The 27,453-nt window shown below is 36.9% G+C and overlaps 1 protein-coding gene across 14 annotated transcripts in view; it reads right to left on the bottom strand.

Annotated features, from left to right (window-relative positions):
* The window catches only part of ZNF536 (zinc finger protein 536), a 345,380-nt gene that overhangs the window by 120,867 nt on the left and 197,060 nt on the right, over nucleotides 1-27,453 (bottom strand). For all 14 annotated transcript variants that reach the window (XM_021282082.2, XM_065028364.1, XM_065028359.1 and 11 more), the window contains 2 exons: nucleotides 14,026-14,178; nucleotides 1,305-2,885 (listed from right to left, as the gene is read on the bottom strand). In XM_021282082.2, the coding sequence (XP_021137757.2) occupies nucleotides 1,305-2,885; nucleotides 14,026-14,178 (1,734 nt within the window). The remainder of the gene's footprint in view (nucleotides 1-1,304; nucleotides 2,886-14,025; nucleotides 14,179-27,453) is intronic.

Raw genomic sequence — 27,453 nt, 5'->3', positions numbered from 1 at the left:
CGCTTAAGTAATGACAATATTGTGAAGCCAAAATGCTCTATGAATACAAGTGAGATAAACTTTGTGAGGAGGAATCAGACTTTTTTTATCAGACTATTTAATACACTTGGATAAACAGAGAGGGGCCTGAGGAAAGGGTTATGGCTTTGAGCACATATACTATTCTATAAGGTCAGACAAAGCTCCCACTAACCTTAAGTTTACCAGAGTAACCATTCTTAATTGTTTGCACATCTAGGGCTTCATTTTAAATTGTCAGGCTTTATAACCGTTGATCACCTTTAGTTAATTTTTTTTTTTTTCAACTGGAATACACTTTATTATGCATGTTCAGCTCTGACAATGAGTTTTCTGATTATTTGGATATTAAGTGAAACAAGCAATGCTGAAGGTTTTTGTGTCCTTTGCTGACTCTTTTTAAAGTGATACTGTTTTTCAAAGCATTTACACTCTAAAACAAGAACTACGCTGACAAAATAGGAGATAAATGGAAAAAATCCTCAGTCTCATCTGTTCCAAGTAGATTCAACTTTCATTTATGTCAAATACGATGTGTGTGATCTGAGGAAGTAAGACTGCAGTTTTGTAAATTAGAGACTAAGGGTAAAAGGTGGCTTTGTTTGATTGTTGTGTTGTTTATTAATTACCTGGAGGCATATTCTTAATTGGACAAATCACAATTTGTACAACTGCTAGTTAGAATAGTGAAAATAGTAAAGGGCAGCTACTGTACGGGTGCCATCGAGACAAATCAGAAAAATATAATTTTTAAAAAGGGGGAGGAAAAGGAAGAAAAAAGACTCTTCACCACGGGCAGACGTATTCCATGCACTTGGCATTTGATTTCATCAGTATTGTGGTGATTGAACACACCCCAATTCAAAGAAAGCAAGAAAAAAGAAAGCAAGGTTTGCTTGGCAAAGCATCCAGTGTTTTTCTTGGGTTCTTATGTCAAAATACTGAAAAGTTTGCAAGTTACCATGTAAATTCTTTTAAACTTTTTCCTCCTTTGAGTATGCTGAAGCAGTGAGTATCCCCTTCAGATGCCACTAGCACAGATAGTCTATATTGCTGCTACTCTAGTTTAAAAAGCAAGTTCTTTCTAAAATCCTGTATAAGTATATGCATGCAGCACTGCTGATTTCAATGGATTAGACCACATATAAGACTAGAATTTGGCCCACAGGGTTTAACATTTAAAAAAATGTATTACTAACAAACATGACTAAGTATATTTAAAGAGCAGCTTCATGATTCTGCACAAGTGTTTTCTGAAATGGTCTAAAAGAAGGTCTAAAACTTACCACACAAGTCAGGTCTCTTGATACATCCACTAGTTGCTGTGCTACTTGCAAGTCCATTAAAGGCTGCTAAGCCATCAGAGCTGTAAGCTCTTAGGACTGACAACATGTTCATCTGCTTCTCCAGGACCTGTGGACCCTGAACTTGCTCGGGTTTCATCACTCCTTGTGCAGTGTCATGGGAAGATAGAAGATTCTGACCGTGCCACTGCTTCTCTGACGCTTGTGGCAGTGGTGATACGAGCCCTTGTGTTGGTTGTGAGGTGACTGCACTTTGCATATTGTCGCCTCCTTCACTGCTTTCTTTATTTAGGGCAGATAACTGCTTATTCATAATATCTGGTTCTGTGTCAATGTCCTCATCTTCAATGTTTTCTTCCTTGGAAGATTCCATATCCTCAGATGAAGCTATGTCAGAAAGGTCATCAGTAGCATTTTTATTTACAGAGTCAGAGAGCAGAATATTTGGGTCATCTTCAGATTGTGTTTTTATTTCGGATTCATTACTGGTGCAAGAATTTTGTGTTCCTGTGCCAATAACACCAGGATAAACACCAAACTGCTTATAGAAGTCTGTTGTAAAATTACAAAAAGTGGATTCCATGTGGCTGGGCCAGGCAGTGCTCTTTTGTTCGCCCAGGGTCTCTTTATTTTGTCCTTGGGTCATTTTCTCAGAAGCTGAGTCCAGCTGGCTCAGCATGTTTGAAACTACTGCCTCCTTGCTGGACTGCACTGAAGAGGAGAGCAAGTTCACTTTATTAACCGAGGTTGAAGCTTCTCTAGATTGGTCTTTGTTGTTCCCTATGATGCTGTCTTTACGTTTAGCCTTGCCCAAGTGATTGGCCTGGAGGTGCAGAGCCATTAGTTCCATAGATGAAGTTGTAAAGGAACAAAATAAGCAGCCATGCCAAGCAATATTGTCTTGCACAGTAACAGAAGAACCTGGGAGGGAGGCTGCATCTGGCCTTACAGATAAGTCAAGAGGTTCATATTGTGACTTTTCTGTTTTTCGCTGTGAGGACTTGCTATTTATCTTTTCCTCGCCACCATCTGAGCCCAGACCCTTTGCTGAAAGTGAATCTGAGAGAGCTTTATCCTTCATTTCTTTTTCTTTCTTCAAAGAACTTAGGACAAAACTGTCCATGAAAGCTTGCAAAGACCCTTGAAAGTTCACACCATTCCCAACCATGTTCTGGTAAGCACGGCCAAGTTCAGAGAAGTGTGTTCCTTTGGAAGATATGTCTGAACCCTTCATGTTTTCTGAAGATACTTCAGATGACATGCCAGCTGCTTGTCCTTGCTGATCTCCAGAAGACAGCATTCCTGATGTCCACTGCTGTGAGACCATGCCACTTCGGAAATCAACTCCAGGAAGCCCCTTGAAGGCTCCTCTCAATATATCTGGTCTAATAAACACAGAGCTTTTACTTGATGTCTCATCTTTGTGTTCTTGACTTGCAGCCTGCCCAGAGAGTGGCCCTGCTCCATTCTGTCGCTCCCGATGGTGCCGTTCCAAGTGGTATTTGAGGGATGCAGACTGAGTGCCAGCATAATCACAATGTGGACACTTGTAGGGCTTCTCACCTATAGGTATAAATAAAGAAAAAAATATAAAGAAAGAGAGTTATCTGTACAGATGAGTGAGGAAAAAAAATCAACATTATCCACTTGAAAACAAGATCTTAGAGCCAATAATTATTTTTTTAAAACTACTTTTCAGTTGAAAACTAATTCATAAAGTCAATATTTCTAAAATGGGTTTCCAGAATGTGGGCCTATTCAGGAATGACATGGTATCTACACACGATTAGCCATCTTTTTCTTAATCTAACACGTAGAAAACTGTTGTAGAATTAAAAGCTATGATTATGAAAATGAAGCATAACAATTTCAACCACAGTAATCATTAAAAGTACAAGTTAAAAAAAAGAGAGACAAAGAATGTAACAAATGGATGGTTGCAATATTTTGTGTATACAATTGCTCTAAAATTTGTTTAAATTATACACATGGAAACCATTTTTAAACCTAAAAATTTTATGGCACTGTTACGCAAGACTGAAATGAATGATTTAAGTCTTGCTCTGCAGTAAATCATGGATATAATTAGCAAATGGCATACTGCACAAGTAATTTATCATTATTTGGAGGGCACCATTCCAGAAGGATTCAAAGATCTGCAGACCTACTGCATTGTTTCTAAATAAAGAACTATAAATACAGATTCTATAAAATATTAATATCATTACACTACATTATGATTGCAGCATGTAAGAACATACAGTTAAAATAAAAAGTAGTCAATAAAATAAAAAAGAAATCATGTAATAAAAAAGTACAAAATATATTTAGTTTCTGTATTTGAAATTAGCATTATCTACTGTTTTTTGCACTTCTTTATGTTTGTATAAATGAAGTTTCTAATGCTTAAGTAGTAAAATATGTAATTTACCTACCACAAGCGCTTTTCTAGGATTACCTTGAATAGAGTTTTAAAACATATAAGATTAATTTCATGAATTAAATATATATTTGAAATCCACACTAAACTTTCATTGTTCTTCCTATACTTTAAAAGAGGTAGAAGACGTCACATGTATAGTAAATATTTACATACAATCATAAAGACGTATCCAAAAATAATGTACATCTAAGCAAAAGAACATCTAAATTTTTGCAGAGCACTTGTTAGCAATGCAGAGTTGCTTTTAAAGAAAGTATGGAAATCCCCACTAAAAGTGACAGGAATCTGAAAGACCTGTGAACTGTCAATATTGGCAATTATTTCTATGAGGAAACTCCACAGGAAGAAACTGTTTTCTCTATGTAGATTTTTTTCCTACATGACCCAAAAGACAAAGGCAAATGTTCTCCAAATGGTATAATGGAAATATTTGTTTCTAAAACTTCCTTCACAGTACGTATGTTATATAACATTATGTAGTTCACCAAACCAGCTGGAAAATTACCTGTTTTCAAATGACCTCAAAATCTGCTCAAAACAAAATTGAAAGGGTTTCAAACTTGTGTTATTTGAGCTACAGGCTGCCCTGAAAGGCTGGTTAATACTTGGGAAGCTGCTCCTGTCACTGATGGCAGGAATTCACTAATGAGATGCAAGAGCAGCACACGCAAATGACCGTACAGCCCGTGCGAGGAGGCGGACTGACCGTGAGCACAGCTGGGTACGGGCTGCGATTCAGACGGGGATGAAGCAAATTACAAGCAATGGAAATTCAAAATCCATATTATAATCCTAAAGCTAAACGGTGAGACATGAGAGCTTTACATCAACCACATTAATCGACCTTTTTAGAGGAGAAAAGTGCAGCACCTTAAACAAGAGGTGTTCAGCAGAGCAAGAGGTAGTAATTAGCATGGTTCATGCTTTAGGCCTAGGTCCATGCAGCTTAACAGAAGAAATCAGATTTAAACATTTCAGCACAACTTCTGAATCTTCTACAATCGCCTAATTAAGTTCTGACATCCCACCAGGAAGAAGTAAGGGCAGCGTTTCAGTGGGACTTGTGCAAAAGCAAACACTTCCTACTGATCCGCAAAAACCACTAAACGGAGATGGATCACGTCTGTCTGGGCTTCCCTGGCCTCAGGTGAGACTCTGAGCACACACACCCCCATCACAAGTGTTTTAGGGTAGGAACAAGAGGATGGAACACAGTGGATGTCGATTTGTTTGCACTTCTGCAAGGCTGTTTGGGAAGGTGCAAACTCTGACAGCTGTGCTGCCAGTCAGAACATGGACAAATGTCAATATTGCTTTTACAGCATGTACATACTGCAATGGTTTTGAGTCACTTTCTGTTGTTCTGCTGTTTGTCCCACCAGTTACTACTGACCGTCACTAGTGACCTCTGACATAACACAGGTATTTCAAGTGCCGCCTAAGAAGAAATCAGTCTGGTGAAAAACAAGTACCAGACTTTATAAGGTTAAATGCTCTTGCTTCTGAGTTTTTACTCCACTTCATTGAAAAGTTCTTCATCAGCATCTCCTATCCCTTTATGGAAATCTTTAACACAATTATATTTAGTGCTTCCTATTATTCTAATGATAGTTCAGTGTGTGTTCACATTGCACATCAAGTGACACTGTTTCAAAGTGTGTCCCAGCATTGCAGGCACTATGTCAGCCGTTGGACAAATATTTCTGCAGGGAGAAGTCTGCAAGACAGACTGCACTGACCTTGCTGAAAACACGCAGGAGTTGTTCAATAAATATATGTAAAAATGCCTATAAGTGGGTTAAGATATGCTAAATAGAGGAAATACTAGTAATATTTTGTACTTCTAAAGTACCTTCAGTCTTCAGCACTGGGCACAACAAGGCATTCTGAATTGCTAAGCCTTGAAGTCATTATATTTTCTGCCCCTCCACTGAGTGAGCTTCCTTTCAGCAGCTTGCCACCAACGCGATAGGCATTGGCCTAAAAGAGGACACTGACTGAGACAGTGTGATAAAAAGTGGAAATCCCTCCTAGCCCTGGTTCACTGTCTCTGTGGTGCTCCCACCTCTTGCATGGCTAGAAATGAGATCTGAAACTGAAGGTCTGAAATTGAACTCAACATGTAGCAACACACTGTGCCACCTGTACAATACAGGACTGGCCAAATAACATTGTTCAAAGGGAACCATTCAAAACCTCTCTCTTCTCTTTTAGATCCAAATATTGGCAGTGATTAGTTTACTTCAAAGCAATCTTAGCACTGCTATTTCAAGGGCAGGCACTGGGAGAACGGAGTAGGATGGAGTAAATTACCTTTGAATCTTATATTTAATGTGTCAGTATTTCCTGAATTCAGCAATTGTGCAGATATTTAGATGCTATTTCACCCTTTCAAATTAACAGCCAGCTATGCCCTGGGTAAGTCCCTGTACAAATGATAAAACAGAGTTATAAGCCCAAACTAACCTCAATCAAACTAACCAAACCAACTAACCAAACCAAACTAACCAAAACCCAAGCCAGTTTCGATGGTAAATCCAAAGCAGCACTAATTTCCAGGACTTTATCAGCAACTGCAATATTATATATCCAAAGAATACTGTAGGGGACAAGAGAGGTAGGCTATGATTCTTGTTAGAATACAACCTGTTTGTATCTCATATTTTGAGTAAAGGTTTCAGAGAATTCAACCTAGTGTAATGACTCCCCAAGAGCAGTGATTGGATGAGTTATTTAACACTTAATTTCAATTCACATAAATTAACATTGCCATGTAGGTGTGAAGGAACATGACTTTTTCAAAATAATTTTCTGCATTTCATACCCCAGAGTAATTTTTTGTTGTTCACAAAGGTAATGACCATCCTGATATTACTAATTATCTTGCCCTGTTTGCATCCATGCAAACATTTTCACAATGGAGTGGAAAGAATGTCCCAGTCTGTACAATTAAAGAAAAAAATAAAAATTATATATATATATATATATATATATATATATATATATATATATATATATATATATATACACGTACATCTTATAGAGAATAACTTATCTGGGCAACATATCACAGTTCCAATCTGCCTACCACTCTCTTTTACAAGACACAAGACATCTCACAAGGACTATTTTATACCAGGATACAGTAAAACAACAAAAATTCAATGCTACTTGTAAAATCTGCACACAAGCTTGGTAGATAAATGGAAACAGACATGTTTCCCAGTAGAAACAGGTCTATTTATATAGTAGGTTGTATAAACAACATAGACGTTTATGCAACCTATTGCCAATCCTGCTCAGAACGTGATCTGATCATACTAGTCACAGGAATTATCTTCTACAGGCTGTGCAAGAAGACCACAGCCAGATTACAAATAGATTTACAGATTTTAAAAGCAGAAGGGACAATTACAATCATATAGTCTGATCTGCTGTACAACACTGGCCAAAGATCCTCACATGATAATTCCAGCATCAAACCATAACTACAATTTGAAAAAAAACTTATTTTAGTTTGAACATATTCTGTTTCTACCACAGCAATGAAGAATAATCCAACACATCCCTAGAAAACTGTTTGACTGGTTAAGTCAACTATAGAAAATATGTGCCCCATTTCTACCTTGAATTCGTCCAGTGTCAGCTTCTTACTACTGAACACTGCTACCTTTTTCCCTGCTAGATTCAACAGATTTTTTTTATTAAAAAAATCTATTCCCCAAGGAAGGTACTTGCAGATAGCAAACCAGTCACCTCTTCACCTTCTCTCATTCTTGAGTGGAACACCCTTCCCAGTTCGTCAATGTTCTTTTAAATTATGGGTACCCACTAAAGCTTTGATGAAATTTCAACTGGATATTAATCTTATACAGTCCAAGACTGTTTACATCCACAGCTATAGCAATCAACTAACAGCCCATATTCTGCTGGTTCTCTACCATAATCCTAGGCCCAGTTCATCGACACATCTAGTATTAGTTCCTTTACATTTTTCTAATTTAAAATTCATCTTGTTGAAAAGAGGCACTTGACTAAGTGACTAATCAGTGCCTCCCAATGATTTTTAGCATCTTGCCATTCTTGTGCCATTGGTAAATTTTATCAACAGTGATTTTATATACCCTTTCAAATAATGATAAAATACCAAATAGATGGAGTAAAAGCACTGCTGTGGAACTTCCACTTATGTATCACTTCATCTCTGTATACCAGGTTTTTTGGTGGTTGCCACATAGAAGCTACTTTCACAAGCCTCGAGAGAAAGTGAGAAACTCGATAAAAACTACTTTCATTAAATAAAATTGAATTAACTATGCTACCAATTCTTAATTAGTTAACAAATTCATTCTGTAATTTTATCCAAAACTTGTGTCAGCGTAGTCCATTTATAATTTCAAGGCGTTAATATTCTTTATTTTTGGAAATATTAGAATAGCCAGAGCCTTTTTACTACTATGAGTGCTCTGGAACTTGATCTATGTTCCAAGACTTGTTTTTCTAAATGAACTTTGATTTGGAGAGCTCTTCAGCCAGGGTTATTAAGACTTTATCTATAAGTTATCCAGTCTCATGCATTCTAAAAAATACTAAAATGTAGTGGGCTACAGCATAATAGCCCAAATACTTAAAGGCAAAATTGTATCCTTGGAAAATAACTGTAAAAAGAGTATTTAGTCTCCTATATCATGGTTGATAATTTTTTAATCCATTATGTCCAGTATTAGTAAGATTCCAATTAGACCTGCCAGATCTACAGAATTTTACCCTGTTCTCCATAACCCTAATACCCACATATATATTTTTATTATTACTTTAGTTTCCCTTATCAAGTCTCTGTACTTCTTAAATATCTATTTATATTAGTGCTGTGGTCTTGTTTCTTCATTTTTTACACTTAACATACAGCTGCTTAAAAATCTGTACTGCATCCTAGACTTCACTTCTCCGCTGAATGTCCCCCCTCCTTTTAAAATCAGATTTCTTATGGGGTTGGTTTATGGACTATGTCCCACTGCCCCAGCAGTGCTGCCCCCCAGTGCCGTGAGGGCTGCGCATCCCCACAAGAACCCCGACACCTGCTTTGGCAGCCAGTCAGGGACAATGCATGTCACAATTTGATCCCGCACATTTCTAAACAAGCTATAGTTTTCTTTTATGCAGAGCAAATGAAATCAAACATAATTCCAGAGAATAGTGCTTAATGAAAATATTGAAAACATTTTCCAGCATTTTTTATTTTACCATTGAAACAGTTATTGATAACCTATTTTACCCATTGTGCAGTAGATATTTTAGAAATGAATTGCTGTATGGTTTAATTAGTTCATTATTATGCCTATTCTTACACGGTAATTTCTTTTATCATTCTAATCATTCACTTCACACTTTTTAAACCAAATGGAATATCAAAGGTTCTGTAGGATTATTTTTGGATCCTGCACATGTTTCACCACACAATTAATCTGTTTGTCAGAAATACTAGTTAACTTCTTCTCTTTACTACTTTCCTTTACTAGTGATTTTTCTCCATAAGATGAAACTACCCCTATCCTGTAAAAGGACAGACTTTTGATGCTTCTGACTCAGTTTAATAAAGATCTTTCAATTGTGCATGCAGCATTACAATACAATATTTTAATTTTATAAAGTTTTATAATTGAATATTTTCCTTTATTTATATCTCATCTGTAATATTTATTTAGTCTTTTTACATGTCTTTACTTAGTTAAAAGGCAGAGAGATAAGTATGGTTGTTACTTTGCAGGGAAGATTCAGTACATTAATATAAACTGTACACTAATTCCCCCAAAGCATATATATATGTTGTAAACCTGAAGACTTTTTACACAGCTGCTTATTGCTAAACAGTGCCTTGTCCAGAAGGGGACAATCTGTGTCTCTAATTGCTGTCACTGAAGCTGAGATTCATTATGTGACTTTCCCATTAAAATGTGAGCATTAATTTGTATAATGAAATATCACCCACTGCAGTGTTCATTAGCCATGCCCTACTGTATACTGCACATTGTTAGCTACCTAGAAACTGTAGTTAATTTCACTAATGGATATTTCCCTACTTAGTGTTTGGTAGGAAATTTATACTGTAACATTACCTCTTAAACTTTTAAGGAAATTTAAATTCAATCAATTATTTTCAACAAAAGTTTGGGATGTCATTAAGACAGGAGAAAAGGCATGCTGCACAATGTTAAGGATGGGAAATCTGGAGGAATCTAGAGAAATGAAAAGTCCTTTTAGTTCATCTTAGAAATGTAAGAATAAAGGATGTTCAATACCAAAATTGTCTCCTCTTGGAGCACACATACCCATTTTCCTTAATTATTCATATTGCTCATCCCACTACAAGCGCTTTCAGAGAATGGCAACAGGCAGTCTTTTTTTAGGAAGAAAATGTGAATTGAATTCATTTAAAACTGCACCATTTTTACTGTATTTCATCAGTTCATCTCAGGAAGTGTTAAAATTGGCTCCTCACATTTCCAAAGGAAAATGCAGTAACATTGTAAATGTACATAATACACGTAAAACATGTAAGATGTGTATCAAACGTATTGTAAAATACCATCAGTCAATGGACACAGCCCCACTGAGTTTTGTCTTCCTATCCCTCTCAGGTTTCACCTGTTTAGCACAAACCAAACCTTCTTCAGGGCTCTCCTTTGCTTATGCATATTATTATTTTTCCATTACTCAAGGGATTTAACTGTACCAGTCATACTGGGAATATACTTGAGCACCTAATGACCACAAAACCCAAACTGGTTTACAGCTGCAGTAGCTTCTGGACACTAACACAAGGTGCAAAGAGGTGCTAGAGCTAATCTGAAACCAGCCTCTACATAATGTGTCACTTGTCAAAGACAGAACATAAGAAATTTTAATTTTTTACAGTTAACTATTTCTGTGCAGTTAAAAACCCACCCCCATTTATTTGCTTTCAGTGGGAATCGAGAGTGCTCAAGAATGTAAAGAAGATGCCCAGCTCCCTGAATGAAGGAACCTTAAATTGCTGTCCTGAGAGGGGAAAAACAGAAACTCTGAAAGTGTCTATATATGGCACATTATGGGTTTGGGATACTTAGATGGTCTGCCTTTTCACTAAGTCTGAAGATCTCTAAGCCTTCTGTGTTATAACCTTTTATACTGTATTATATATTATTTTACAACCAGGAAGCCTGGAGCTCAAAGTGGCCAGTCCACCCACATGTCTACTCTGCACTACTGGTGCATCCATGCTCTGCCCTTGTTTCTGCATCTCTTCACACAGTGAGTTTCTGTGAGCTGCAGTAGGTAGCTCTGAGGAAGCAGGACCATCAGCCCATCTCTGCTCACTGGTCACATAAATCATCTCCAGGAGCGCTACAACAGTTCTAATGTCTGTCCTCTCTAAGACCCAAGGCTCTGAAGCATTTTGCCCTGAGAGTCCTCCCTCTCTTCTCTTGGGGTCATGCTAAGGAATTGTCTCCGTCCTTCAACTGTTTTTAGAGAAAGAAAGAAGAGAAACTGATTTCACATAATTATACCCTTTTCTTCTTATCATACGGGAACAATCAAAAATTGTATCTTACTATCTTCCCCTTAAAGGTCTTCCTGGCTGAATATCATTGAATTAGATAAGAAGAAAAATCCTCTACAATTGTGTGTTGGGACTCCACTGAGCATGCTAAATAAAACCTTGGGGGTTTTTGTGTTGTTTAGTTCTTTCCTTCAGAAGCTTATTATACATTAGCAAACTACACAGAATCTGATACTCACTATGGAGAAGGTTACAACCTGAAAACATCCAATGGAAAAAAGAAGCAACCGAAGCCACTAGCTAATTCTTCTCTAGCTTTTTTTGGGCCAGTTTCCACAGAAGCACCTCCTGGCTGGATCAGACTTTGGGTCTTGTCTTGGCATGCATACCAAACCAACCAACGTGTGTGCTTCCAACCCCACAGATGTTCAAAGGAACCTGACTTCTGCTGAACTGCTTGAGCTCATCTCTAACAAACAGGTGCTGTGAGAACAAGAACAGTAATTGAGTTAATGTAGTGGAGAAACACAGTAAAGTGTTTTTTATCAGTCAGTTATATGATCCAGGCATATAATAAAGACAGAGTGTGACATAAAAGGCAGGAAACTGTCCCTGATAAGTATGAGCTAACCAATATTTGTTTAATAACTGATATCTATTACATCATTTCCATTTACTGCAAAGCAACTTAATTTTTATTTAATAACTCTAGTAATTTGAAAATTTACATTTTTACAATATTTATTAGGATTATTTCCAATATGTAAAACATTGCTCCATTTAAACACACTCTTGTCATTATTAGCAACTACTTTGTTCTCAACCTAATGGAAATTGATCTTTATCTATTTTAAAATTATAATGATTTTTAAATATATTGCAAATGTTGTTTCAACAGTCTGTATGATGTTTTCTTTATTTTTTCTTCGTTATTTTATACATGGTTTATTTTTTCTTGTTTTAATTTTATTGAGTCAGTTTTAATATGCAAGTTTTATGGAATATTTCCATTGCAATTAATTTACTTTCCATTAGTTTTAAGCCACAAATACCAAATGCATAATCACTGCCATCCTTAAAACAAGAACAAAATGACCACTGTCTAATAAAGCAAAAGGGAGAGATAGGTACCCTCAGGTTCTTTTAAAGAATTTTTCTTTGCATCTCCAACAGTAAAAATGTCAAACTGTTTCAACCTCATGGTTACAAGATTATTTTACACTAAAATAACTACCATTTATTTACTTCTACTACATTAGAGAGCACACAAATAGTCCAACACAAAAAAATATTCCTGCCCTAAATGGTTTGCAAGCCAATAAGACAAAACTACCATAGGGTGCCAAATTTTAAAATTCAGATCAAACCACTGTGGTTACTCTTCCTCCACAATCAAAAGAAAGAAGAATAAAAATACAACAAACAAACTTTCCCATATCAACAATGATTTTTTTTTTCCTTTAAATAATTTTCAGCCTTCGTTTTCAATTTTTCAAAATCAGGCCTAATATTTGCAAACCCAACTTGAAGTATTACATCTGTGCAAGCAAGATGATTGACTGCTGATTTTGGGAAGGGAGGAAAATATTGCTCATCTGGTACCTCAATGAAACAAAAATTAAAAGTCAAGTTTTTCAAGTAGGAGGTACAACTGGAAATTATTTCTTCATGCTATTTATTTTCCCTATCAATTAGGAAAGTAGCAGTAAATTTCTGAAATTCATTTCAAATGGCTTAAAAAGAAAATGACTCCACAATTATGGTGCCCACTACATCTGTTTCCAAAGAGAAGTAATGTATCCTCTATCTCCAGGTTTGCATGCACTCCGCAAAGACTACTACAATACCTAAGACTTGGAAGAAACCAGTATCATAGAGCTATATCCAGAATATCTAGTGATGCCAACAGGACCTGAGGATATCAACACTGTATGTCAGATTTTAATTATGGATAAAGTAAGTATTTTTAAACATATACTGTGTCTCTGAATGAATCTTGTCATGCACACATGTACTTTTAAGCAAACAAGGTATTATAATTTCAAACTGAGTGCTTATTGTTTAGTGATATCGAGAGAAGTCCACTCAATGAGTGGCACGCCAAAATAAAGAGAGAATCCAGACCAGAAGTAGGTGTCTGTAGGGTAAAAATTCTGTGATTATTACTAAAATAAAACACGGTAAGTTATATCATTGTGCAAAACATGCTACTAATATTTTTTACTACTTACAAGTACTAAGAGGGGTTGAGTTCTAGTGAAAAAAAAAAGCTGATCTATGAAGCTGATGTATTCATATGAACAGTGAGAGGTTAAAAATGAGCATGCTAAACGGAACGAGAATAGTAACTCTGCAAAAAACATACAGAATCCCTAAGCAGATGCTAAGGAAGGCCTTTGAAGCAGTTAGTATAACTAAGTCTGAAACCAATAGGCTTATGCCTATTAAAGGACAAGGGTAATTGAAGGAAACAGTGATGAAGCAGAGAAGGAGACAGAAATAACCTCAACTGGGAAAAGATGATTCTATTAAAGTGGTCTTTATCCAACAACACATTCCTTGTGCTTTTATTTAAGACTGTCACATATCTTTCTCAAACGAGTTTCTCCAGCTAATAAGTCCCAACCTACACTGGGAATTACGGCTGGTAGCCACATATTATGTTAACCCCCTCACACATGGCATGTGTCGACAGTGCTCCGCTCACTTGTTGCTCTCACCTGTATGTATTCTCAAGTGGACCTTTAAGTGATGTGATGTTCTGAATGTCTTTCCACAATATGGGCAGTCTTTCATGGCAGAACCAAGGCTCCTGTCTCTCAGCAAAGCTGGCTGCTGGACTCCCGCAGATCTCCCAGCTTCTTCTCCAATGTCTGCAACACAGAAATGTTCTCACATCACTTCAGCACGTCAGAAGTTGTTCTCACTAAAACTGCTAACACAACACAAAGTTAAACATGTCAATACTACACCTGTCTATTTCATCCTTTAAATCTGACAGAATGCTGACAATTCATGTATTTTCTTGTTATTGTCTTAAATTATTTCATCTTTCCTATCATCATTTTAAGCAGCATATGGTACCTTTATATTGAACTGAATTACACAAGAAAAGAAACAGCTGTGTCAGCATCTGGTTTGATTTCTTCTTTTGTTTAGTTCCTATTAATTTTTCCCCAAAAAGTTTTAGATTGCTGTTTTGTTGAATCTATTTAATTTATAAGTATTGTGAAAATATGTGTGCTTTTAGAGGGAAAAAGTTTGCAACAGTATATTAAAACCACCCAAAACAACAGAAATGCAGGCGGGTTGAACAGCAGTGATGATGTCTACACACAAAGCAAATAAACTTCCTTCTGCAACATTTCATCATTGGAGTTACAACACATGATTGAGTGACCCAATATCATGGGAAAGGCAAGGAAAAAATTGGCCATATGAGGGCAAATTCGTCTCCCTCTCATCCACAGCTCCCACTTTTCTTCTTCAGTATTCACAGCTACATTTATTCTTTGCATTGTAATACAATGGGCGAGACTCCAGGACATCTCTTCTCTCTCCTGATATAAAGAAACAGTCACTCTCAGCCATCTTGAATAAGCTGCTATTATCCAAGCAGGTTATGAACAGAATAACTTACAAAAGACTGACATAAAAATTGCAAAAATGCAGGGCATTTAAAAAATGTCATTATTCAGAAAACACAAGGCTCATTTATCATCTTGTTCTTACAGGGTCATGTAATATCACATATACGTGTCAATTACAATTTCACCAAAAAGTACCATGGCAAATGCTGAAATTCTGAACTGGATTTATGCTACTGGCATGTCACAGAGGTGCAATACAAGTGGACACGTCATCACACGCTTATGCAAATGCTGAGCTATCTGTGTTATATTGAGGTGGAGAGCATATAGTTAAAATGTGCATGCAGAGTCTTGATTATTTCAACCATAAACTACTGACTAAAAATGTTCTGTCTTTACCCATTTGATATGTAACTAAAGCTGTCAGGAAACATAGTGCAGTTTACACAGCATTGCCTTTTAAATGGAAGTGATGGGACATGAGAAAGACTTAAACATTTGGCTCTAATAAAAACTATTCGCACAGCAGCACAGACCCAAATACCACATTTCTGGAAAAGGTAACACTAACAGCCATTTCATTATTTATTATAAAATGGTCCCTCTAAACCATTTTGCTTAAAGCTGAAAGAAGGGGATGATAGAGTGATTAAAATATATATGTATATAAAAAATGTTTATCTGAGTCCTGTATGTAATGAAGCTATTGCTAGTTTTCAAGACAAAATCTGATAGTTTTCACATCACAGTCTTGTTTGACATTTTCTGATTGTTCTTAAACAGCAGAGTTAAAGCACGACATTTAAGTTAGAAAGCTAGTAACTGTCATTTTGAATTATTCACAAGTATGTAAAGTAGCATAACACAAGAGTTTATTTGTCTTTAGTTCAGGAAAATAAATATAGGTGCTAGTCTATAACTGCAATCTTCCTAAAGAGTTTAGATTTTCCCCTTTTCTTTCCTCCCAAAAGTTGTATATAATCATGTCTTAAGCTGCTTCAGGAAAAAATGAATTCCTGAGTGCAAAAAGATTTTGCTGAAGTGCAAAATACAGAATGCATGATGATAAACTGCAGGATTTTACTTTGGTTTTCAATAAATACTATACGAGCTTTATAGATAAATATATAGATAAAGCTAACAAGCCACTCAGGAGGAATTTATCAAATAAGTCTACTAGTTATGTTTTGCTATATGTCACTCTAAATGATGCCTTGTTATCCATTTGCCTTTTATCTTTCTATCTAGAATATGTGTGGCCCAATAAAAAAGAATAAATTTGTAAGATAAACAGCTCACTTTGCAGATTTAAGAGTCTAATTTTCACTTTACACAAAATTGAATTTTTTCAAGGCAGCGAGACGATGGAGTTTACTCTAGCACTAATCCCTCTGAAAAAGCAAACTGAAAACAACAATGAAGCAAAGAAAGATGTGGGTGGTCTGAAGAGTTTTCTTTTAGATTTAAGTAGACATACAGTAGATAGCTCCAAAGGCTTTGCTCCAACAGAGGCCTTACCTTGAAGAATTTTTCTTCCCACAGTGAAAGCATTCCTAAGACTTTAAAGCTGGGCTGAGGGGTTTTCTTTTGAATTCCTCTGCCTACAAAGCCCACCGAAGCGCTGGAGGCCATGGCTACCTGAATGAGCAGCTTTACATCTAAGTTCTTTTATTTCAAACAATGAAAAGACATGTTCAAGTCTGCCGACTCTCCCTATCAAACGCTACCCCAACTTCTTACTAGGGGCCCATTTTGGTAAATCATACCTATTTGTCAAGGCACTTAAGTTTCAAATGTGCTTAACTTTGAAATGCATTTAAGTCTCACAGACTCTGTTACAAAGTTTTTTTTGTACTGAGTCTCTTAAAGCAATCTATGGAAAGTGAAGGGGAGGGAGAGTGACACACAAAAAGGTGAAGAGATTGGCAACGAAAAGGTTAAGAAGCAAACTGGTGCATACAGACTATGCCAACAACAGTTTATGTGTGGAATAAAAAAATCTTCAGCTCTACCAATAATCGTGTATTCTATACTTCTGATGTTCCCTTTCTCCTTCTACTTCCCTTTCCTAAGTAGAAACTCTCAGTTCTGTCAAACTCTGCAAAACCGTAGCAATGTTTTACAGACCTCCAGAACTAGGATTGGCCCCAGCAAATTAATTTATGGTTTACTTGGTACTGGAGCTATGGCTTTGGGCTGCTCAATTCCGAGGATAAAAGTTCAGGAAGGAAAGAGAACAGTTACTTATCTTACAGCCATTGTGGTTCACCGAGTTATGTGGTCTACATGATATGCACTCAATGCATGTGTGATTAGACTGTTTTTTTTACTATCTACTTCCATTATAGGCAGGTCTACGTCCTGAATGTCTTCCTGCCCATCCCTACCTTTCCTGATTCAAGTGCAGGAAATAACAGAACAGAGCATAAAATATCGTATAGATGTACATGCTAGACGTAAGGCTTCCAAGCCTTGTGTCTGAACTTACTTTCACTGAGCTTTCCTTTTACTTCAAAAACAGCAAAAGTCATGGACAGAAGTGCAAAAAGCAACATTCAGTTCTATATATGAAACCAGTCTTCATGTCAGCATAAGGAGAAGGCAACCGCTGTGAGACTTCCAGCTGAAATGCATAAAATGCATGCTCTGCCTGGGCAGGCAGATAGCACTTAGTGGCACAGGACACAGAGGAATTCAGCCATGAAGTAATTTCTGGGATGGTATGACAGGGACATCTTTTGCGCACCATGCCTCAAGTACATTTAATAACTGACTGTGCACATGTTCTGATGGGACAAAGGCATGGAAAGAAAGTTCACTTTAACATCCGTATGAGAAGGTGGCAATTAGCCACACAACCATATGTAAATTTCCGTATATGTTCTTTACAACTGGTCTATCTGTTTGGCATGAGTCTCAAAACATGATTAGAAATTCATTGCTTACTTTTGTAAAAAGAAACCTGCTTTCCGTTGTTTAGGTAGCAGCACTGACTTTGGTCATGTTAGCAGCCAAATTTTCAAAGGAGTGTCTACATACATGTCCCATAAATTTTACCAGAGTATTTATTTGCTGTGTGTATGTGAAAGTGCAGGGATTCACAAAGAGGATTCACTTTCATGTTCAAAGGAGCTAAATTGCAGTCCTCATGCAGGCTAAATTATCAATGAAGTCACTTGGAATTTGTCGACGCAAGGATTGCCAAATTAGCCAAAAACTGGCAATCACACGGAAAAGGTAATCAACTCACAAAATAGGTAATCACACAAGTATGTGTTTGCTCTTGCACTTTTTTCAGACATTATTAAAGACCCCCTTTGAAAATGTGGCCAGAAGCCACATATCCCCAGGTTTTCATATATTTCTGAAATACAAAATATTTGTAGTTCTTTAGAATTGCCTGTAAAAGCTAATGAAACATGGTGCAATTAGAAGTGGTAGTGACCACTGTTATTTTTTTATTATCTATAAACCACCTGGATTAGCCCATCTTGTGGCAGGAAAAATTATATCCTGAATGAAACACCAAGAAGGGAGTTAGAAGATATTCAGTGTGTTAATGCTGTCACTGCTGACACCTTTATGCAAGTATGCCTGGACTCGACCACCTCATTTCCTGAGAAGCAGTATAGGATACACAAAGTTTCTGGGAAAACATGCTTTACCATTCTTGCCCATTCCTTAGAGAAAGCTTTACTAATACTCAAAATAGTGGAAAACAGGAATATAATTAGGGGTATAATTAACCGTATATTTCTAGATACCTGAGGTAGCTTTGACTAGCATGCTTTCATGTATCTGAGAACAGAATCTGGCCCAGCACTTTTAATTTGAAATTAGAATCCTATTAGAAGATGTCACTATACTTTTTTGCTAGTGAAGTTCATGGCTTAAAAAGAAAGTCTAATATTACTAAATATTACAGTTATATTTTAGGCCTCCGGAAAGACTTACTAATGTCTTAGGTCAGGAACAACTTGCTGTCCCTATTGTTTCATCAGAGATTTAGGTTTTATAATGACCATATATGGGAATCTTAAACTGTTAGGCATTAATATGGATTGGCAGAGAATTTGTTTAAACAGAGAGCTATTTTAGAAGAGAATTGGAAAGGAGACCTACTAGTGAGAAAGCAGCATTCACATTGTTCGTATTATTAAAATAAAGACTATACCAAAGGTTCCATTGGTAAATAAGAAGATATCGCTTCTGACATCAGACTTCCCACTCAACCCTCTGAACCGCACAGGCAAACAAAAGGCACAAACTGTCCTGGCTCTGCTACTGATTAGTGCACTAGCAGATTTCAATTTAAAACATAATCTCAATTAAACTGAAGTAAAATGCCCATAACCATTTCTATGAGGCAAGACTTGCAACATTTAGAAGGCGACAAATGGCAATCACGGCCAATACCCTGGGCTACAGATGGGCTATCTAGGCATTATTACAACCACAACAGAACTATCTAGGTGTTGTTTCAAGCACAAGAGAAATGGAGTCAACATAACTCTAAGCAATTTCTTAGTAACTGGTAGGCTGGTGACATGGTGACAGCACACACAGCTAAAGCCCATACCTGGAGCACATGACACACTTGAAGACTGGTGTTTTTCACACCCCACGGGTGCAAAACACTTTGCATAACAATATGTAAATGTTGGTTATGTCTTATCGCTTTTCACTATGGTACTCATTCTGAGAAATACGCAAGAGGCTGTATATACAGCACAAAGAGACACCAGTAGACACTTACCCAAAATCCAGCTTTTGTTTATCACAAAATTTTCTCATCCTCTTTTTTGTTTTAACCAAATTCCCCACAGAATTTTTGGTTTGGAGTTCCTAGCAGTCTACTTTTCAAATTGTTCCGAAACTTTAAAATCTTTTAAGAGAATCAAAGTTCAAACACAGTTTCTGAGTACATCATTTTAGCTGCCTGATTTGAAGAATTGTGTGACCAAAACACAGAAAATCAGATGTAGTACATAAAAACCAGGGTTGGTTACTTGCCATTAAGTTACAGAGCTCAGTTTGGATGGAAAATTAAGCATATTGAAAAAAAAGGACTCTTTGAAGAGAACATTTTTTGCATGAGACCTTTTTAATTGTATCTTTTAAAAAAGAAAGAAAGAAAACATCTTAAGCACCTTACAATATCTTTCATTTAACAGTTGGCAGAAGGTAACTCCCAGATGAACATTGGCCTGTGTCTTTCTCTTTAACCAGCTGAGTGATCCAAGCTTTTAATAAAGCTGTTCCAATTATTGTAAAAGTCATCTAGTACCTTATAGCCACAAATATTGACAGTTTATTGCACAACGCATTCATGACATTTGAAGGTCACATCATACATAATACATACGCTTTTATAAAAGTGTCTGGAACAAAGAGATACATGATCAGCAATTACATCTTACCATTTGAGGGTATGCTTTTATACTTATTTAAAATTAAATACAATATGAAATGCAAATTGTTAATAAAACACAAAATCGTTCATTTTCTGCATTTATTGTTTTATTAATCAGCCATACTGAGTTTAGTTGTACAAAATCAATGGAATGTGGTCTATGCCCCAAGAAGATTACAGTTAAATATCTTTATCCTTCAAACAATCACACACATTCTTAGTTCAGCACGAGAAGAAGTAAGCTTAAAACTTCAATCTCGCTACTGTATACCTCTCCAGCCCTACTGAATTCAATGAAACTTCAACACTCACATTTGAATCAGGTCCTTAGTGTATTATTGAAATATTAGTTTTGATAAAATTGAATCAAAATGAGATGGAAAAAAAGTGCTGAAGATTTTGAATATATGCACATGCAGGTATATCAAACTTCTTCATCTTTTCCAGTGCTCACGACTTTTAAGGCCATTCTAAAACCACACACACATGAGCAAATGGTATAATTAAGAGGTGTAAGTTGTAATTTATGCAGTCAGACCTCTGCAAAGTCCTTCAATTAAGTCACACATCTCATAACTACACTGTGAATGGCCATGAGAGTGCTTGTCTTTTGTTAAGCAGTCTTCACTTTTATGGTATCAACGCTGGATCCTGGAACCTCCAGCTAACCAATGAGAAGTGAGCTTACAGCAAATGACTGTGGATCACTACCTGATTCCCTCTAATACCATTTTTGCTGATTTGTTTCAAAATTTTGCTGTCTTCTTTCCTAAACTCTTCACATGCAAGACTCCTCCACCATCCAGCTCCTTCACTGGCTTTTCAGTTCTGCTGCTCCAAAATCATGGCTTTGAAATACCACTTCCTTAATTTGACTGTATAGATCAAAGCACTTTAGATCCCAAATCATCGAGTTTGCCAGATGAGGTCCATGAAATTCCTCTAGACTTGTATAATCTTTCCACAGGAAAACTGGATGCTTTAGAAGAGGATGCAGTTCATCATTTCTCAGAACGATGGGTCTGTTTGCAATCTTTAATGTAACACTAGTTACTCCCAGTGATGAACTTCTGAGTGTTCTTGCTTTCTTCAGAAGTGCACATCTAAGCTGCCAGAACACCTTATTATACTTCTCTGTCCAGAACATGCACCTTCATAAGCAAAGCAGATATTTACTCTCTGAATCACCAATACTGAGCTTAAATATGTACCCACGGGTCTTTCCTTTGTATTTTGCTGATGTTCTTTGTCATCTACCCTCAAAATTTAGTCTGGTCTTCATTTATACTTCCGATAGTGATGTTAGCTCCCAGCAGTGGTCTGTAATTCTCATGTAAGCCTGCCTCACTAGTTTTCTTACCCAAACCTTTGACTGACTTTGGCTTTGATCCTGTCACCTAAATTTAAAATGGACACTTGATTACAGACCAGAGAGGACGAGGTCTTTCCACACTTCATACAGATTGTTTACTGCTTTTGGAGAAAATTCCAGTGGGGAATCTAAGCAGAAAAGCTATCCAACTGGACCACCTTTTGGATTTGTACGTGTTATTTGTAGGCAGGTGTTCAGGTACCAGATGGCCTTAAAGCCCACACTACTCAGGTTATAGCAGCTTCTACAGGCTGTCTGCATCATATTCCCATCTCTGAGATTTGCAGAGTGGCTATGTGGAGCTTGATAAACACTTTTACCTAGCATTGCTCTCCTGATGCCAAGGCTAGATCAGATATCCAATTTGGGAGAGTTGCCTTACAGTCCCTCTTTAATTAAGTACTCCTGATCTCCCACTCCTGGGATGGATTGCTACTGCTGATTAAGCTCCAGAAGTAAGGATCTGTGGAGGCAATTTCATGAGGGAGAAAATGAAGTTGCTAGCTAATCAACTAAAATAACCATTAACTGGACTTCTGTGAATGAATATATTGCCTTCTTCTTGCATCCATACTTACCCTGTTTCTTCCACTTGTTAGCATCTCTACATACCTATAAACCAAACAGGTAAGGTGTACTTCACTATGACTTTTATCTCATTCTTAAACTACACATGGGAGAAACACAACCATTTCATGCAGTGTACAGGCTACACTGTGAATAAACTTCAAGATGTTGTCAGTAAACTGCAGGAAAGATAGTGAATCCGGGTAGCACTGAACCTGTTTCGTCTAGGTTCTTCCCATGTGCCCAACAATGCAGAGTCTGTGAGATTTTAAAAAGCACAAATCAACACCCAACTCCACATAGTTTTCAAAATGCATTAATATATTTTTAAATCTTTTGAGCACTTGTATGGAAATATTTCATAACCGCACTAGTCAAGTTGCACCCTGAATTGCTGGGCTTAAACACATCCCAAAATCAAACAATCATTTTTTTTTTTCAAGTCAGAACCACAGACTTGCCTACACTATACGTAGCTCTCAGACCATCAGGTACCATTGGAGAAGTTCTAGCATACTATTAATTAAGAAAACCCCTATCCATTATCTTATCACAGGGTGGCAAAAATCAGCATAGAAGTGCTGGTGACAGGCCCTCATTCCAACAAAGAAAAACGTAAATTATTTAAAATTTCAAAGGAACATTTTTCTGTAGACACCAGTAAGAAAGAAACCAACAATAGAATCAGTAACATAAAAACAACTGTACAGGTAGCCACATCACTAATTTCCCCCTCAACAAAATGAGAAAGAATTAAAGACTGTCATTTCATTTACAGATTACTGAATAAAGAGGTGCTGACAGAGTCTCCAAAAAGTGAATAATGTCATGGTGTGTGTTACATTTGGATAGATTATGATAGCATAGACTTCTCCAGTATCTGTATTTTCTTACTTTTTTCTTTCCAGTGCTGCCTTCAAACTAAACAATTGCTTTGAGCTAATACAAATACCTCTGTAACTAATTTTCTCTCATTTAACTTCTTTGGTGCGTGTCACTTCAGTATCGTTTCCAACTTTCCCCATTTCACAAAAAAATGAGTTGTACTTCAAGAAATACGAGCAACTCTGAACTGCTGAGTCTATTTTACTAACACACTTTTTCTATAAATAAAGTATGTTAATTACATGAGTTTTGCTATAATGGAAAAAATATTGATTAAATGCATTACCTCTAATCTTGAGAAGGGATAGTTTAACTGTTTGGTATTTTTTTTTCTCTCATTGGTTAAACAATGTATTGTGGGCATACTGAGACCATGATGTCTTTAAACATGATATTATATGAATGGGCTCATTAATTTTTTTATATATGATGTATCTCAAAAAATACATTACTAGGTAAACCTGTATCTATGTTTTGTAAAATAGCCTTAAAGTACACTGATAATATAACATACTATTTGTGGGCTATAAAAATATGAAATGCTGCCTATGGAGCTGCTATATCAATAATCCAGTTTCCCTTTTCTACTACAAAAATACAAAATATTTCATCTGAACTATACTGGCTAAAAAAAAAAAAAAAAAGAAAGAGAGAAAAAACACTATTTTGAACGCTCTCCTCTGATTTAGCTGAGCTTGTGGCAATAACTGGTTTAGGCATAGGCTTCAGTATGCTGGAATGATCCTGAAACTAATTTTGCATGTGTTGGAGTTGGACTGTGGCCACACACGTCAGTATGCTGGAACAGAGTTATCTAAATCCTGAGCCTTATTTTACATGTGCTGGTGTTGGACTGTGGCCCTGCAATCTTTTAGGTCTCCATCTGTAGCTATCAAAGCCAGGGTGTGCCCAGCCACTCGCTACTGCTCACTGCTTCCCTTCCACGGGAAAGCTACATGCTCACAACCAGCCTCCCACACACTGGTGTGACTGGGAGCTCTTCAGAGTCCTGGCAGGTCTCATCAACCTTTCTCTGAAGCCTCTGTGCTGCCATGGCCAGCCTTCTGTAGCACATCACACTGCTTATATCACTATAATCCCAGAGAGTTATCAAGTCCCACATCAACCACGAGAAACATCAACCTCTCGGACAGCTGTTCCCTCAGATTCAGTGAGTTAATTCCTCTTTCAATACCAGGTAAAACAGCCCACTGATTTTTAAGCAAGCTATGCAGACCACAGTTCCCAGGCTGATGGAAGGCTCCTCTGAGTTTCCCAGCCTGACAGTACTTTCCATAAGACCATCGGCCAAAGAGATTTGAAGTCCAGATGGTCTAGTCAGAAGCCTAGAAGTTGTTTTCTTCTGGGGAAGGGGACAAGAAAAGAAAAGATCAGGCACTTGGAAGCCAAGTTCCTCCAAAAATACAAGAAACACTGGCTGTGCACAAATCTGGAACATCAACACAGAGGCAGTAATGGGGACTGAGCAAGCAAAGGTTATCATACAAAGTACTTATCACCCTGCTAGGATGAACTGGTGACTTTGAGGGGCATACAGCCTTATGGTAACACGGTACAAAGTTTTTGCAAGCCTTCTTTCACTTGTTTATGGTTCCTCCACATCAATCCACCAGATAATACAAACTTTAACCCATCAACAGCATCTATAAAATTAGGAGATAACCTGGACTAAATTATTTGCAAACACATTTCTCTATCAGAAATGAAAAACATTGTCTCTATGGAGCCTACCAAACAGGGGAAACAACTTCACATGAAGGTCAAAATTTGCAAAGTTTGCAGCAAGGTACAGGAAACACATGTGGCTGCAAAAACTGCAGATAATGATGCAATGAAATCCATCCCAGGACTGAATTTCTAACACACTATTGCAAATGCATATGAATACTTGTAATCAGTTGAGTGCATTTGGTACTGACTGATCCTCTTGAAGACAGTCAAAAGCATGCAACACTACCTTTAATATTAATTTGTAGGGTCAGTTTCTGTAAAAGAAAATTCTTAACAGTAAGCAGCTGAGGATAAGAAGGAAAAAAAGTTAACAGAGTCAATTCTTACATTTAGCCTTCTACACCACAAGGTTTAAAATAATTTCTTCAGTCTCAGAGTAGATAGCAAGGACAAAGTAATGCTGTGATGTAACCTTCTTATTTCAGATTACTGGAGATCTACCTGTTTCCTCACACATCCCAAAGCAGTAGCAGGTATTTAATGCCTTCCTAACAAAGCACCACTTTTAAGTCTCCACTCTGTTGAGTGTTTGATTCCCTGAGAATGGCTTTACAACATTTTGCATCCTTTCTGATCTGTGTCTTCTGAACCAATGACCAAATATCACACAACATCCACCCACATGAAATTACCTGCTTGATGAAGCTCACATGACATTAAACGCTGACAGAAGGAAATTTTATTTCAGACAGTTAAGATATGCAGGATAGAAGATCTTTACAGAGTAGAAGAGTAGGGGAAGCCTAACCCTTACAAAGTAACACCGACTTTAAAGAAAATGACTCAGCAATAACGTATCTTTCAAAGTGGACATACTTATTTAAAACACATCTTCTTAGAGCCACAGGACGACATACGTGAGTCACATTTGGAAGAGACAGAAGCTTCACAAGTACAACTTGAATAATTCCACAGCATATGGAGGAAGACCAGTTTTTCATGAGATTTTCACCGTTCTGAACAGTAGTAAAATATCTGCAATATATAGGATGAAAACGCTAACTACACCAGAGCAGCAGATATGAAACTTTTAACACCTTGCTCAGTTGTGACAAAACAACCTATGAATTATGTGTACAAAATAAATCTCTGAATCCAACAAAATCTGAACAAATACATCAGGATAATTATGGAGATTGTCTAGACCCAAACTCTTACCCTGCAAGTCAGAAAGTCTTAAGATTCTAATTTTGGCTGATCTTACATTTGGCTCATCTTACATTGCGACTATGCAGTAGGTACTATCTCAGTGAACAGACTAATTTAAACTCTGACAACGCAGGCTACTGCATTTGTGGAGACAAACATTTCCATGCCTTTTCAGGATGGTACCAGTGGGAGCCACTCCAATAGCCTGGCAAGCCCATGCAGAATTTGGTACATAACAAACTGGCTTGTAATCCATTACATTTGAAAGCTGTCTACAGTGGGACTGGCCAACCTAACAAAGTAATGTGTGGGGTTGAGAAAAGGTGAAGGGCAGTATAAACTGGTCAAATGAAACTGAAATAATTTCAACAATTTTACTAGTAATGGTTCCTTTCTGGCTACAGATTCTGTGATATCTCACCACAGATACGTTCGCAGTCGTGAGGATCATATGCATTTGTTTCAAAAAAGCGATCCCACTGACTACTGGGCAGTGGAGCTTGCTGATACATGCTGAAACATTTTAATACAGGGTAGACTACCAAAATCTGCCATGGCTTAACAGTCAGTAACTCTATACTGCTATCACACTAAGTTTTACAATGAAACTACAAGACTAGCATTGTCTGGTAAGCGCTGTTCACCAAACACGTACAGACTTCCTTCTCTGTATTCCAGGGTTATTTTTAATTAGTATTTGTTTTAGTTACATTGAATCACTGCTCATCTACTATGACATTACTTTTTTTTTTTTTTTTAAGAAATTCCTTTCTTCTTGGATACACTTTCACTACAGTTTTTATGAAGAATAAGAGTAAACACACAGTCCCCATAATGGCAATTTCCATTCATAGTTTGACAACTAAATTTTGCAATGTTACTGGAAACTCCTGCCTCTTATCTTTATTTTCTTCTTTAGGGAAAAACAGCACAGAAATATATTCTATCACCTATTTGAAAAGATGCAGATATAATCCACCTATGATTATTGTAAGTTTTAGAATTAACACTGTGATCTGAAACAGCAGCATGATATACATTTTAACCACAACTATTACAACAAATGAAACCAAACATAGTGATCTTCTACACATTTATCTTTATTGTGATAATGCCTTGCAAGAGTGCAGGCTAAGAATGCTTTACATCAGTAAGCACTATTGAAAATAATCCCTAAAAAATATGTGTCATAAGACCATAGTCAAAGCAGAATTATAGACAGGAGATGGTATGTGTCTAGATCTTTATTTGCTTTTCACCCATGATGCAGAAGTTGCTAGGAATTAGATGTTTTAAATATCTGAGGGTCTTCTGATGGCAGACAACCAGCAACATAAGCTAGTAGTATCTGACTGTCACCATCATAGGCAAACCCATTGTCTTTGGCATTATCAGGGACTTTGGTTGGCACGGTCATTTG

The sequence above is a fragment of the Columba livia genome, chromosome 13 (genome assembly GCF_036013475.1).
Source record: "Columba livia isolate bColLiv1 breed racing homer chromosome 13, bColLiv1.pat.W.v2, whole genome shotgun sequence".
NCBI classification, from domain to species: domain Eukaryota; kingdom Metazoa; phylum Chordata; class Aves; order Columbiformes; family Columbidae; genus Columba; species Columba livia.
This window is presented reverse-complemented; position numbering and strand designations above follow the sequence as displayed.